This window comes from Euprymna scolopes, chromosome 23 (genome assembly GCF_053919585.1).
Source record: "Euprymna scolopes isolate OS-2025 chromosome 23, ASM5391958v1, whole genome shotgun sequence".
Classification (NCBI taxonomy): Eukaryota; Metazoa; Mollusca; class Cephalopoda; order Sepiida; family Sepiolidae; genus Euprymna; species Euprymna scolopes.
Genome location: NC_136504.1, coordinates 15,804,776 through 15,822,035, shown reverse-complemented (window position 1 = coordinate 15,822,035; position 17,260 = coordinate 15,804,776). Strand labels below are relative to the sequence as shown.

General features: G+C 31.1%; 1 protein-coding gene across 7 annotated transcripts in view; it reads right to left on the bottom strand.

Moving 5' to 3' along the window:
- Positions 1–17,260, bottom strand: part of LOC145245773 (uncharacterized) — a 723,444-nt gene that overhangs the window by 56,067 nt on the left and 650,117 nt on the right. For all 7 annotated transcript variants that reach the window (XM_080107384.1, XM_080107381.1, XM_080107383.1 and 4 more), the window contains one exon: positions 14,391–14,609. In XM_080107384.1, the coding sequence (XP_079963510.1) occupies positions 14,391–14,609 (219 nt within the window). The remainder of the gene's footprint in view (positions 1–14,390; positions 14,610–17,260) is intronic.

Sequence of the window (17,260 nt, the reverse complement as noted above, 5' to 3'; positions counted from 1 at the left end):
GATACAGAACTTCAATAATGTGACAGTGATACATGTTCATTCACACAATTCTGAGGCAGTATGTTCAGGTCTGCAGAACACAATGTAAAGGAGATCGCTGGTACATCTCTGGACAAACGCTAGTGTGATTATGCAGAGGGTTTAATGTGAATGTATATCGTCGCAGGTTTTGTCTGTTCAGCCACAGCACAGGGCAGTATTTAAGCATTGCAGTGGAGCAAGAACCATGAAATAATCTGGAAGCAATAGAAGAAACTGTTACATTCCAGTGAGTAGACAGCAGATCTAATCCAAGCAGATCATATACTCCAGAGGGAACAGGGTTGCGTCAGGGAACATGTAGTATATATCTGATGGCACAATGCTGTAGATGATCAAGAGAATCAGAGTACACCTTGCCAACTCTGGCAAACACTAAGGAACTGTATTTCAAGTAGGAATGAATCATTGCCTTGTAAAGCCTAGTCAGTAAATACCATTCATAAGGAATTTGGTAGCTAAGAATGCACAACACGTAAAGCTCCTTAGTTACCCTTTTGGATATATAAGAAAGTGGTCATCTAACCTGAGATTGCTAGATATTATTACTCACAGATAGTTATGACATTTCAAGAATGGCACAAATGTGTCTTGAAACCAAATCCAATCAACAGGGACAGAAGAGAGATATCCAGAGAACAATAACATGGGCTCTTAATGTTCGCCGGAGTTAGCAAGGTGTTCTCTGATTCTCTCAAGGTTCTACAGTATTGTGCCATTAGATATATACTCCATATTATTTGCCACGACTTTGTAACCTCTTTCCTACAGAAGAGACATTGTGAGCCTGTCACTGCTTCATCGTTATTTTCATGGCAAGTATTCGTCTGAGCTCCAATCTATGGTACCCCCTTGCCTGACTTTCATGGAAAACACTAGTCTATCTGAAACCACTATCAACAATTTCCTCCACTCTTTATCTGTGTCTAAATCTAAATGTAGATTCCATAAACAAAGCTTCTTTCTTAGAACAGCATGCCTGTGGAACTCTGTTCCATTTTCCTGCCTTCCAACTGACTACAATACGGTCGTCTTCAAGTCCAACATGAACAAGTTCTTGATGAACCATCCCCTTAAGTAATCCAATTTACCAAATTCCCACTATTAACGATTGCTACAATACTTTTCCATTCACTACTGTACACTCATTAATCCTTATCCTCAAATGGCTTCTAGGCCTTGATAAGTGGTTTTTCCTTTGTAAAAAATAAAAAAAAATAAATAAAAAATGACACAATGAGTAAAAACGCTAGCATTATTGGTTTATTTTCTAGATAACATGTCCAAATGGATTGAGGTTAATTGCTAAAATTCAAAAAGTATGTTCAATATAAAAAAAGTATTATTTTAAGAACTAATATAAAAATCATTTAAACTAAAATATTGATAAGAATTATGTTGTGAAACAAATACTTTGATAAATATTTTATTTGAATAATTTTTTTTATATAACAGACTTTTCATTGCATACTCGTTTCTATAGCAATTTTTGTATTGATCATGTCACCAACCGATAAATTGTTACAAAGTGTTCATTTTTTTCCTTCCAATATGTAATACTCAATTCATCTTAACTCCAATACATTCAGCATGTCATAATCTTTACAAAAAAAAAAAAAAAAAGAAAGAAGTTTTTCAACTTTTGCATATCACTTTTTTTTTTTTGTAAAATTTTAAGTCATTTAATTTTCACGTTTACCAAACGATTGTTCATTTTGAAAAAAAAAAAAAAACTTGCTTTATATTTCTGATGAGAAACCATACAAACATTTATTTATGAAAATCGGACATTTTTAGTCATAAAATTTGATCAAAATGTTAAATCTTAGATGCTATGCCTAACTTGATAAACCAAAGGAAGTTTCATGGATGTATCAAATTCACAAGCAGTCCCCAGTCGCATGTATATCCCCAATCAGGGGAGATGATGATGTTGGGTTTTTACAGTTCTTACAGGAAGGTGTTGACATCCACCTACATACAGGGTCTAGTATTTTCAAATGGTCACCCATCTTGTACTGACCTCGTCATTGCTTACTCCAGTGATCTAGCAGGAGCCGGTACGTCGACATGATTATATCGTATATCTTGGTAAATTCCTGCTCCCAATCCTCTGCTCCCACTGCTACTTCCATTTACACAACTTATACAACTTGAAACTGATTGGTCAAAAACATGTTGCTAGGCAACATCCCTGATTAAGAAATTGGATTTCAGAAAATTTTCTTCTGTTCAATTTTTTTTTTTTTTTTGCAATATGCGCATGAATTTAATCACGTTGATACAGTGGTTCTTGTTAGATCACTGTAGTTAAGCAATGTTGAGTCTGATCAGATGAGTGACCATTTGGGAATACCAGGCTATGTATGCAGGAGGACCTCAACATCTCTCCGCAAGAGCTGTAAAAAAACTCAACATTGTCATCTCCCCTGACGAGGATATGCATGCGACCGAGGACTGTTTGTGAATTTAACATACCTTGACACTTCCTCCTTTGGAAGATGACGGTTCAACCCACCTAGAGTGAATGCTGTACACAACAACAACATGAATTTACACATCGTTCATGAATAAAAGTCTGTTTTTACACATGTCAAAAAGTGTTGTACAAATAAATAATTTTAGCTTTCCACTCGTCCAACAAAAACATGAGCTCAATTTGAGTGTAATCTCGGCAATATATCTATAGATCTTCAACACAATGTAGCCATAGAACAAGTTGCAAAAAACCTATGCCCAACTCTATGGATTAAAATTGTGAATAAAAACATTGGAAAGGAATAGCCAATTTCTAAAGATTTTCCCAACTGTTGCATCAGCTTTTTTAAAAAAAACAAAGAAAATAGCTAAAAACGGCACATGGCATCATGCATCATTTTCAGCTATTTTCTTTACTCTTGAAAAAGCCCATGAAATAGTTTGCCGAAACGTTGAATAATTGGTCTTTCTTTTTTTTTTCATTTTTCACTGTTGGATTTGTTTTAGCTTTTTATCATCATTAAAATTGTCAGACGAATATTGTCTGTTTATGTTCAAACGTAACTTTTTAAATTAAGTATAATTTTAACTAATTTTATTCAATTAATCTAAATTACCAAATAATAGTTAATTCAATTACAATTCACAAAAATCATATTTAAAAGGAAAAAAAAAAGACCAGCTTGCAACAATTGCTTTTAAATTTAATTTCTTACAATGTCAATTTCATCATAAAAAAAAAAAAATCAAAACTATTTATGGGATTTAAATTTCTGTATTTCATAAAACATCCTATTGATTTTATTGCAAAACTGATTTTTCCTACTGAGATAAATTCCTTTGTTTAATTATTTTTGCGAAAAACTGTAAACATTTTTGAACAAGAAATTTAAAGGAAAGACAAAAAAAGAAAGAAGCAAGCTAAGGGGAGACAAATAAATTAAATATAAATGAAAGTAAAAAAAGGACTCCAAGACAATACTGAGTAGATACAGCCAGTAATCTATAATTTTCAATACTTCTCCATCTCTCTTATACACGAACCCAGTCTTATAACATTAAATCATACAATGGCAATTACATACATGTACATCATCTCAATGTTCAACTCGAATCTTTTTTCTTTTTTTTTTCTCATTTCTTATCACACTTTGCATTGATGGACACCTACCGTTTTATGTATTAATTGAGTCACCACTTATGAAGACTCATAGGCCACTTGAGGATAAAATTTAATGAGTTTGTTTTAGCATTATTACTTATTTAATTCTTATCTTCTATAGCTTTACTCCCATTGTCACTGCTGGTTTAGCCTGAACTAGCATTCAAGAGTGATGGAGAAAAACACACTTTATTTGGGCCAATCATAATCATAATACTTTGATTTTCATAAATAAACGCTTGTATAGGAAATATTCAATATGATACAACATCTTCAATATAATGTTCTTTATATTTTTTAATGTTGTTATATGATTATCATATGCTGATTTATTTTCATTTATTTATCTGTTTGCACAGATATATAAGGGAAAGATAGTTTGCTTGAAGCATTATTGGTAAACAAATATGTGAGTGTAGGATACGGTTATAACAATGTAAAAAAAAAACGGTGTATTGAAGTGCTGTGATATATAAACAAAAACGAACGAACAAACAAAGGTCTTGTTGATTTTATAAATATTCATATATCTATTTATTTTTCAACAGCAATCACAAGTATAAATCAGTAAATATGCACTTAATGTTTAATTTAATCAGGATGATAATTTGTCTTTGATATATCGATAATATAATCTCTTTTTCAAAAAAAAAAGAAAAAAAAAAAAGAATGCCATAAAAAAGGAAAACGCCATAAGAACAGAATATGAAGTGGGATTGGATCAGCTGCTAAGCATAAAAAAGGAATTACGTTTTTTAATCATTCACACATTTAAATCAGCAAATATGGACTTAATGTTTCAATGGTAAATCTCTTTGATATTTTGAGAATAAAATCTCTTTTTTCAAAAAGAAAATAAACAAAAAAAGAAATGCCATACAAAAAAAAATAGGAAAAGGAAATGCATTCTTTTTCTTTCTTTGTCTTTGAAAAAGAGATTTTATTCTCGAAATATCAAAGACATTTACCATCCTGATTATATTAAACAGTAAGTCCATATTTACCGATTAATATATGTTGAATGATTTTTGAAAAATAAATAGATATATGAATATTTATAACAATCAGCAAGATCTTCATTCGTTTGCCTGATCTTGTTCATAAGTAAAATCATTTCAATACCCCTTCCTATTCTACATTTTTACAACCTTCTTATACACTTTATAAAATCATAAAATATAAAATTTGATGATTGATAAACATTGAAGTTTCTCCATAGAAATTTCAACCAATGAAAAGCTAGGAAACGAAACCTAATACTTAACATGAGATGACAACAGCAATTAGAAGACAATGTAAAATGCTCACGCAAGATTCACTAGATTTTTTAAATTTTATTTGACTATTTGCCAACTTTGACTTTTTTAAATAAGAAATTAATTTGCAGTCTTAGCAAGGATTTCATGGATGTGTCTCTAGGGATTTTTTTTCTGCCCCCCCCCCTTTTTTTTTTTTTGCTTTATCATGAGATCCTTATAGTTTCTAAATTTTTTTAGCATACCCGAAGGAACGGGAGTGGGTGCTGAATAGGAGGTTTTACTAGAGGGAGGAGAAGGAAAATATTAATCGGGGGTTACAACGTCTAACATAAAAACACCAGATATATATTGAGCCATGACAATAATGATACGAAAATGAAGGCGATCAATAGAAAGTATGAATATTGCAGTTACAAAAAAATAAAATATATAATAGAAAAAGTGAACAAAAAAAAATTAACATGGAGGAATACGAAAAAGAAAAAAAAAACAAGTCCTGAATAAAAGTAAATAAGAAAAAACAGTCGTGTGGAATTTGAATAAAAAATCCTTTTTGTTTGCTAGTCTTTGAAAAAAAAAAAATTATCAGCTGCAATGCCGAATGAAAATGCAAAAAATTGAAAAAACAAAAAAAAAACAAAAAACAAACAGAAGAGTGCTTGTAAAAGGTAAAAGGCTAAATAGAAAGAAAGGTGCCATTTTGTTTTTTGTTTGTTTTGTTAAGAAAATGAATAAAGAGGAGGAAGGGTAAATAAAAAAAAATAACAAATTGTAGCATTGAGTATCTGTAGATAACGGGACAAAAACTGAAAGACCTTAAGGTTGCAAAAAAGAAAGAAAATGTGAAAAACAACAGAAAGAAACGAGAGAGAGAGAGAGAGAAAGAAACTAACATTTCTTTGAAGAAACAAGTGACAACAATGACAACGACTGCTAGCAAAAAAAGTCTTCTTACAGAAAGCAGCTTACAAAAAGGCATTAATAAGAAATGGACACAAAGAATGAAGTATAAGTAGCAAACTTTATATATTCATACATATTTAGGCAGCATTCCTTCATCCAAACATACTAGGTTACATATTTTAAGAGCCATTTCAGTTTCCTTATATCTTAATAGCATTACCATATTCTCATACACATATAATCTCCAATCTTATCAGAGATTGGGGTAAAATTCACTCTTTGTTATGATTCTTATGACAACAAATAATAAATTTGACCCCAATTTTGGAGAATAAACCATCTGAAGATCGTGTTTATCAAACAATGGCTCTGTCTAAAAGGAATTGAGCACTTTATGCAATGAGAAACTATTAACAAATCAAAAAATTGATTCTTGCAGCTATCAATATATATTGCTCCTGACTCGCTGCTTATTGGCCACTTGATGATTTGATTAATTGACATATTCCCTTCAATTAATAATACATTTCTGTACTTAACAGTTTTTATTGGATTCTTGTGGAAAGGTTTTATATGATTTAAGGTGAGGCCAATTTCTATTGAATAGAAAAATCAGTAAGGATTCAACTTTTTGTGGATTTTAATTTTTAGGCAATAAATTGGTTCAATACTTTCCTTTCATTTTTATTGAATGTCTTGATTAGGATTTCAGACGGAATAAAAAAAAATACTGGATTTATCAATAATTATTCATGTTTTATTAATAATTTTAACTTTAATATTAAAAAAAAAAGAAATAGAAATGAAAAATTGAATAAAAGCATCAAAAGTTGTTGGTTTTGTTTAAATGAAAGAATGCTGCCTAAATATACATATACATATATGTGTGTGTGTGTGTATGCATATATATATATATATATATATATATATATATATATATGTGTGTGTATATATATGCATGCACACAAAGAAGATGTGCATAAATCGATTGTTTTTGTTGAAAAAAAATTAAATAAATTTCATATAAAATTATGTCAATTGTGTTCTGCACAGAATTTTAGTGTTTCATGTCCAGACTGTCATTAAACATTCAAAATTTCATTCCATTGTTTTTTTTTGTTTTTGTTTTTGTTTTAAAATAAAACAATAGCATGTTTTTATTTTTTTTTTTCAAACTCAATGACAAAATGAAAAAGATTTATTCAAAACAAAAAATGCAAACATAAACAATTCAACACGAGCTCCATCCCCATCCCTAAAAAATTCAAATTAATCTTCAGCATTGTGCAGCATTTTGTGAGTTATTTCTATCGCCATTGTATGGATATGTTCTTGGAGTTTAGTTAAATTAATATTTTTTTCGCCGATACACTTTTGCTTTCATAAAAACCATTGATAAAAAGAAAGAATTATGAAACGGGGAGTTAAATCTGGCGAATGTGGATGCGAGGATCAAGCTTCTCCATGGTCAATCTTTCGATTTGGAAAGCAATTGTTTATGAATCAGAGCATACCAATACGATACACTACCTTGAGACACCCACTACATGAAAGAGTAACATTTTGTGCAGAGCAGAAGTCGAATGAGAGTATGATAATTCTGTACAAAATTTATGTGAAAGTTTTCAATTTTATCAGAAGAGTAGTCGATTCATAGACATCCTATATATATATATATATATATATATATATATATATATATATATACACATATATAATGTATACTTATATAGTTTAGAACAGATACACATAAAGGGATCAATTGCATTTGTAAGAGAAGAGCAACATTGATTATTTATAGAAATACAGTGATTAGACATCTGATACCACAGGTTCCAGGTCTGAGAGAAAATTTGGCCCAGGATTGGGGAAATAAAAACTACTATCCTTTCTTTAGTTAAACCAGCCAATCCAGTTTTATGATAGGCTGATATGTTTTATCCTCATTTCTGGGCTAAATTTTTAATCTGATCTGAAATCAATGGTACACAAGGGCTAATCAGCACAATGCTATAAATAATACATAGAATTATGATGAAAGTTGAAAGCCTTCAGTATGATCAGAAATCAGAAGTAAAAAAGGATTTTACAAAAAGCAGAGCATATGCAGCTAACAGGATTGAAACCGTTTTATCATGACCACAATACAAAAAAAAAAAAAAATACAAAAACAAGAAAGAAGATTGTACAGAGCAAGACTTGGCAACAACATGTAATTTAAGCAACCCAAAAATAGGGAAAAACAAAAGTCAAGAAAACGATACACAATATATCTTAACCCTTTGCCACAATCAATATGATTTTTTTTTTAATAAAAAAAAAAAAACATTTTGAAGAATGAATACGTAAATCTTAAGATTTTCTTTTGACGGATAAAAACAAAAGGTAAATCAACATTTTATAAAATACAGATATTTATGCAGCAAAACAATCACATTCAATATGGTTTGGCAAGAACTATTGGTCAATTTATAAAAATGTCAATCATTGTATAACATTTTATGAACTCTAGAGTTGTAGTGAATGGAAATGGCTTGGGTAAAATTTCATTTATAACAGAATTCTTCACTCTATTCTAGCAAGAAAGAGTTAATCAATCAGATTATATTAATTCTCTCCTGGAAAAATCAGTCATTATTATCATTACTAAATTCTCTGACAATGATTCTTATTTGAAAGAAATTTTGTTAAAAATTAACCATTTTTAGATAATCTTATAACAAGTAATCATGAGTTACCTCCCTTATTTTAGAACTCTTCGGATTTAGGTACAACCTGAGTTTAGGGCTACCAGTCTTTGGCTGCTGCATTATTTGATTGTTAAAATATAATTCACTTTAACATTTGTTTGTTTGTTTGTTTGTTTGTGTGTTTGTGTGTTTGTGTGTGTGTGTGTGTGTGTGTGTGTGTGTGTGTGGTCCTGGTCAAAATCATAAGACCACTTAGGAAAGTAAGCGTTTACACATAATATCGAATTGTTGATCAAACAAATGGCTGAAACCATTGCCAAAAGGGAAAATATGAAGGGAAAAAAATGAAATCTGCTTCATTCGAGACCTTAACCCTGATCTAATAATTATTTTTTAAAAAACAAACACTTTCACCTGGTCAATTGCACTTAAGGAAACAACGAGGATACTAAAAAGAGCTCTAGGCTGGTTTCAATAAAAAGCAATGTTGGCAGCTAGTTTGGCTTGCCCATACCCAACATTACAATCTTCAAAGTCAAAAATTAAAAAATAAAAAAGGATTTCACTTCAACTTATATAACAAATTCTTTTAGCATTTTCAGGATTTGAATCTGAATTATTTAATGTTTGGATTTTATTTTCTTCACTTTCAGATTTTTTTATATTTGTATTTACGTATATATTGTTTAATATTTATTATATATTATTTAATATTTACGTATATATTGTTTAATTGGAATTCATTATTGAGATGAGTATTATTTATTAATTTATTTATTGTGGACTTTTATCCTCATCTTAGTTGTTGTTTCACAACATTTTGGCCAACTATTCCTCAGTAATTCCTCAGAAGGCAGTAATATTTTAATGGTAAATGCTCTAACGAACTGCAAGCACTTGTGCCCCCACGACGTGAACACCCTCGACAGACCCGACAGGCTGCAAAATCCCACCCTCACACTGCAGAGATCCCTAGATGTAAAAGATCTTTCTACTCCAGTAGTTTCTTCCCCAGAACCGCTAGACTTTGGAATTCTATTCCTGGTCCCTGCTTTCCAAACTCTACTGATGTGCAGAAGTTCAAGTGCAACGTGAACCGACATCTTGCTGCCCAAATCCCTACATTGTACCCCAGTAGTTGTTGCCCCTGATAGTAGCCCCCTACACCAAAGTGGCAATGTGCTTTGTTTGGGGTGAAAATGTAATAAAAAAAATTTTTTTTTAATTGCTGAGGATGCAGTTAGGAGATTTGGAGTTCCGATCCTGTCGCGGTTACCACCTCATGAAGGCCAGCGGAATAGTTGGCTGAAACATTGTGAAACAACAACTACAAAATGAGGACAATAAATGAATTAATTTATTTCTGTTTCCTTTATTTGCCTTTTCTGTCTCCATTCCTACTTTCTTCACTTTCTTCCTTTCTTCATTTCTTTTATTGTTTGCTCTTCTTTAATAATCCCCATTATTTTTTAGTAATCCCTATTTTTACCTCCGAAATGCCATGGCTTAAAGAGGTTTCTTTTCTTTCTTACACTTTCCTTATTTATCTGATGATATAATAAAGTTAGATGTAACCTTTATTCCTCAGCTTCTAATTAATATATCTAACTGCCTCTCTTGACAGTGTTGAACTTTCTCTATCTTAGTACATTTTGCCTTGTTAAAGATATATTCTTTCATGATCCCATTGTTTTATGTATATATATATATTTTCTATCATTGGTTAATAAAATAATTATTTTATTAACCAATGATAGAAGAAAAAAAAGCATCTATTTTATTTAATGAAATATATATATATAATTACAGAATATCATGACTCCTAATATTTCTAATATATGGCAAACCAATCATTATATGAAAATGTTTTTTCCAGCGAAATGTTAAAAAGTATTCAAGCGATTACTAAGCTTCAGACCAAATAAGCCAAACCAATTGTTAATGGCGTTAAACAAAGCATCAGACAATTCATTTGAGATGAGAGAAAATCCCATTCCGAGTTTGAATACTTCACAGGCAACTTATGTGTTCCTCATGACAACTATGAACATTTCTGGCATCAAAGAACTGCTCCAAATTTCAAAGGAAAATAGTTTTCTCCATTTTTTTTTTTTTAATTTAAAAAAAAAAAATATTTTGTTCGAATCAAATTTTTAAAAGTGCATATTTTTCTCAATTGATAGTAAAAATTGATATTTTTCTAAACATGGAGAATCTTAAGTCATATTCTAGGTTCAGAGTCTTTTAATATGAAAAGAATTGTGAAATCAAATAGTTTCATTGATGGAATAATTTCTAAACAACCTGACACCATATGATACCAGAAAAAAGATTTCTTAAATAATTTAAGAAGTGTATAACTGTCTTTCTCCATGTATTTATAAGATTAGACAAGATTACAAATAATAATTGGATAAGGAAATTGAATTTTAATGAATTCTTAACATCAAATTGTTTGAATGAGAATTAAAATAATGTTTTGTTTCTTTTTGCAACTCATAGAATTTTTATGCGCCTTACAGAAATGCAAGAAAGTGAAAATCAGTTCATGTCAAGAACATCAAATTGCCTGTGACGTATAGCAGATATAAGCACAAATATATAAGAATTCTTATCTTACATTTAAAAGAGTTTCCCTTTGCTTTCAATCAAGTCATTCTCTTTTTAATAGAATTTTTTTTTATTCAAAGTGAATTTACAAGATTTTTGTCTTTCTTCCAATATGAAAAAAGAAACCTCAAAAATATGCAGAAAAACAACTCATTCATAAAGCATTAAATGATTTGAACAAATGTGAAATATAAATGTGCTGGTTTATTTGACTCAAATTTCAGTGACTTTGGTTGCTCATTTTTTACATGCATCCCTATGAGATGTGCTCTCTATGTCAGGCGGTCTATTACTATTTAAGTTTGAAATAATATCTCTGTTGCTTATGTAGTATTAATCACAAATGAAAATCACATTTCAAGTAAAAATATTTTGAAAAGTATTATTCAGAAATCAGTATCTGAACAAAAAATCAGAAGAAAAAAAAAAAAATGATTGGCTAGAACCTTTTATTAAATTATTTTTTAAAAATTGATCTTAAAATATTTTTTCGATTTTTCATTGATAAAAGTGGAAGTGCTAGTTACTAAAATGACAAACTGAGTTACCTCCCCTGATTTTAGAGTACCCATCAATAGTATGTTATATGAAACTGCAATTTACAATAAAATTACAAAAAAAAATTTTCAGAATCTTTCAGAGTAGAGTTAAATTCATTAATGATAATTTTCATCTTTATCACGTGCACATAAAGACCCTTTGTTTTCCACACGATTGGATAGAATATCGCATTAAACTTTATATACAAAATTAATATAGGTGTTATCATATTTTCTTAATCCACCATTGAAGTTCCCGGCCCTTCGCGGCCTGGGCAACAAGATCAAAGTGTAGTATCTGTCCGGCAGATACTGCAAGCAAAGACCATATGTGGGGGTATCAGACCATGATCAATGTAGGGGCAACCCTTCATACCAGTTGTCACTATCCAGCTCCCATTTCCCACCCATCGGGAGCTGGTCCCCTTTTTCCCTCGCTCTCTCTCCACATTAAAAAACGGCCTTGTGCCTAATTTGCTCAGTGGGGAAGAAAATAAGTACACACCATTGAAGTTATTGTTAAACAAGGGAGATAAGTCAGTCTTTCTTTTAAACAAATTAAAATGAATAATGTAATATGCTAAAACAGCAATTTACAATAAAATTGATTTTTTTTTTACTTGTAATTAATCTTCTGCTTGACCATTTTTTTTTCTACCTTTTGGCGAGGATACTTATTTCAACATGACGCATAAGTATATCAGTGTTTTTACTTGAAATACGATTTTCACTTGGGACCAATAAGCCCAAAATTTTGCAATCAAAATTTGTTTTATTTTTTGAGGTATAAAAATATCTCAACGAGAGACTTTGTCAGTCAGATTGTCATATTAAAGCTTGAAATAGTATTTTGGTGTATTTTTTTTTTTGCGGACTGTTATCCACATCTTCATAGTTGTTGTTCCACCACGTTTTGGCCAACTCCTCCTTTGGCCTACTTCAGGTGGTTAACCACGACGAGATAAGAATGTTGAGTCTTATAATTGTATCCTCAGTAATTACTGCCTTCCATAGCTGTTGTTGTCTCACCAGGTTTTGCCCAACTAATCCTCTGGTCTGCTTTTGGTAGGATTGAAACCACTATCTTCAAACAATGCTCACCTGGCACCATAGAGACTCAACACCTCTATCCACTGCGCTATGAGCCCTGAAGATGAGGATAACAGTCCGCAAAAAAATGAATACACAAATTGTGAAACCTCATCTCAAAGGATTAAAAAAAAATAGTATCTAGTATTTTGGTCTTCATTTATATCAAAGTACATATGAAATATGTCAGTCTAAAATAAAATAACAGAAAATCTTACAGATATACTTATCAATTAAAAATATGGTGCTTGTACAGTTTAGTCAACACATTAAAAAACGAAAATATCAAAAAAAAAAGTTTAAATTGTACGTATCCATTATGGGATAAAGTTCTCCGTAAAAAAATTTCACTTAATTGCATCAAGTAGTTTCTTTTTTTTACAGCGAAAAAACAATTTGTTATGATACCGAGCAAAAGGAAAAGCTAGTATTAAAGATGGGGAAGCAGTATTGGCACTTTAAATTGAATTATCTCCCCGTGGTGTGTTAAAAAAAATTCCAAGATGTCTACTTTCAACGTGCTGTCATAAAAACGTGTCTTTCCGCTATAAAAAAAAAAACTACTCGATCAAATTAAGTGAAATTTTTTTTCAGAGATCTTCAGTTCAAAACAGATACGTACAATATAACCTTTTTTCAATATTTTCATTTTTTAATGTCTGGATTAAACTGTACAACTGTGCCGAAAATATTTTTTGCCCACCAAAAATTACAGAAAATTATCAAGTAGAATTTTAATAAAAAATAAATTTACTTTAATATTCAAACTACACACAAACACACTCATCGTCTTTATATTAGAACAAGGGAGATAATCTTCTATTACACATTGACTTGATGTGAATGTGTAATAGAAGATTATCTCCCTTTCTTTAGTCTTAATAGTAAATTAATTTTATTTTTTTAATAAATGATAATTTTCCATAACTTTTGGTGTACACTAATATTTTCAATTGATAAATAAGTATATTTATAAGTTTCCTGTCATTTTATTTTGATCTGAAATATTTCGTATGTACATTACATTTCGTTAGTACATTAATTAAGCACCAATGTTTTCATTAGTCTGTCATGCTTAAGCTTTAAATAGTTTTTCAAAATGTTTTATTTTTTAGTCCATTTGTCAGTTTGTCACATAAGTTTAAAATAGCATTTTCATTGGTTCATAATGCTTACATTAGAAATGGCATTTCCGATATGTGAACACATTTTTATAAAAATGTCGGCCACACTTCAATTTGAAATTACATTTTTATCACTAAATGAGTCAATTAAATAGATGTCTTAAGACTATCCTGATTTAATTTATATTCCAAAAAATATATTTTAAGGAAAATATTTTCCCTATTTGTAATTAGTAAAGCAAGAAAGAAGCTGAAGGGAATTTCTTTTAAAACCAATTTTGTACAAAACCAGAGCAATTTCATACAACTGTTTAAAAAGCCACATTTAATATAATAATTACCAAAAATAGGAAGCAAGAGTTATATGCCCTTGGTTAATAATAAACAACAACAAAAAAAAAAAGGTATGGGTGGCAAAGGGTTAAAAACAGTGGGAAGATTTTTGTTGATTTTTTTTTTTTTTTTTTTTTTTTTTACTGTGTTGTCAATTTACTCACTTCTGTTCGACATGACTAGCTAATACCGTTGCCCGGTCAGCTAGCGGGCATCCAGACAAACTCCGATGGGAAGCATAATTTCCTGAGATATGGCCACTGCCATCACAACCAGGGGTGGGACAGTGAATCAATTCTCGGCCTTCCCTAGAGGTCCGAGGTGGGGTTGAATGGATAGGAGACGCTTTACTCAGTGAACTGGGACTTTTAGGACTTGAGATACTGCAATGAGAGACAATTTAAACTCATGTGAGATTCTTCCATGTTGGAAAAAAAAGAATATGCAATCTTTGAACTTTTCAAAGATAACAAAAATATGAAAGTTATTCTTCAGACAATTGTCCTTACTGTTGCTATTTACTTACCAACTATGTTTCAAATAAGGTGCCCTCCGAACTTCATCATCAGGTATTATTTGGCTTATTCATTATTTCACCTACAATCCTTAGAGCAGGTGATATTATTTGTATTAAGAATCACTCTACTAGCTACAACTACTATCAATAATTTCCCCTACCCTCTAACTGTGCCTAAATCTAAATGTAGATTCCATGAACAAAGCTTCTTTCCAAGAACTTTCCGCCTGCAGAACACAGTTCTGATGACTGGATTCCCAGCTGAATACAACATGGTAGCCTTCAAATCTAATGTAAACAAGTTCTTGTTGAGCTGTCTCCATAAGTAATAAAATTTTACCCAATCTACATCATTAATTACTACACTACCACCTTACATTCATTAAGCCTTATCCTCCAGTGGCTTTCGGCCTTGATAAGTGGTGACTTCCAAGTAAAACAAAACAAAAAACTATTGTGCATTATTTAACACTTCTACCCTGTCATGGCTGACAGAACGAGAGCATGCTATCCCCATAGATTAAATAAACAGTTCCGTTCAAAATTCAATGCAGATTCCAAGAGTTCAACTAAAAGATTCCCAAATTCAACACCTGACGAAAGTCGGAGGTTAGATCAACTGAAACATTCTGCGACTAACACTCAAGATGAGAACAGTGGTCTAAACAATTTTATTTTTTATTATTATTTTTTTTTTTTTTAACAAAGGAGTCACCACTTATCAAGGCCTGGAGGCTACTTAAGGATAAGGGGTTACTGAATGTACAGTAGTCAATGGGAAAATGTTGTAGTAATCGTTAGTAGTGGAAATTTGGTAAATTGGATTACTTGTGGGGATGATAATTATTAATTAAATTTAAATAATATTAATCTTCATCTTTAAAAATAAGAAGCATATAATCATTTGACTTAAATAAGATGCTGTGACTATCCTGGATTCTTAGGTGGAGCAAATAGCAGGCAATGTTTCACATCTGCTTTCTATGCAGTCCAATCCAAAGAGTTAATATAAGTCATGTTGCATGCAGTAAAGTCACTTCCTAGACATTTAAATCAAGTTTTAGTCAGTCTACCACTCTTCCTACTACCAGGAATACCGAGGCGTGTTATGGAGTTGATGCAAGCCACTGTTGGACCAACTTCATAATATGCCTGAATATCTATCTCAAGTACTAGGGAGCACAATGTAATAAATTACATAAGATAAATCGCAATGGTAAGGACGATTGATACACCTGAAGAAAGCCAGAGGATACATCAGTTGAAATATTGTAAAATAAATAAATAAATAACATTAACAAGTTTAATAGTCTGAAAAAACGAACCCTCAAAAATTAATACAAAAATCTGATATAATTAAAACTTAGTTTAACTCTTCCACGATTAGTGGGGATTAATGTGTGTGTGCTAACTTAATCTTAACCCTTTATGACCTGGTTGAACTAATTTGTTCAATCTATAAATATAAAAGCGAAAATGTATGTATGTATGTGTGTTCGCTTTTTCTGTGTGTCTACAAAAGGCTTCTTTCAGAGAAGCGGTTGCTCACTTCACGACTTTTAAAAACTTTTTATATCACATATAAATCGTAATATCTCACAGTTAACAACGAAGCTCGCTTATCTATTTAATTTGCTCGGGTTAGTCTTTTTCCTATAACATCTTGAGGGGAAAAAAAGCGTTCAGCAGTAAATGAAATCCCGCAGTCAAACTTGATCTCATTAACTCATTGAAACGGGCACCTGCCAAATCCAAGTAATTAAATAAATTCAAACGTGTTTCCGTTAGCATCTCGCGGTGGGGCAATGGTTAACGTTGCACTTTTTTTTTCACACTTTAATTTAACTTTGCCTCAACGGTTCGGGTTCGATCCTCATACTTACTTTTTTTTTAACCCTCCCCCCTCCCCGGAGTTTCCACACACACCTACAAACACTCGGGCAACGCCGGGTACCCCTCGCTAGTCATAAATAAATGAAAATAATGGCATAAAATGGGAATTGATTCAAACATGCCTTGTACATATTAGTTCAGTATCTGGGGAGATGCAAGATACCTACAAATTGCAATTGTCCATTGCTTACATTCAATATGGCACCATCTGTCTCAGAGAGTGGAGGATTTTGTTTGTTGTCATAAACACACTTCTTTTCAAGTACTAATAATCACAGTAAGTTTATAAAATGCAAAAATTCTCAGTGATAGTTTAACTGTTGAACTTCATAATTGTCCCAGTTTGAAGACAACCATTTAAACTAACTAAAATTAACAAATATTTTTAATCATCTACATCATTATTCAGGTCATAAAGAGTTAATCATAACTAATAAGATATATGTTCCTCAAACTTTACGAATGTTAAGTTTTAAAATTCTTTGATGATTTGGATTATTTCAACTATTATTCTCAACTTAGTTGTTATATCACAATATTTCAGCCAATGTTAACAGTGTTCAGGTACATCATTTTGAACTTGGAAGCATTCAAGTTTAACTCGACAATTAGTACAGAATTTTG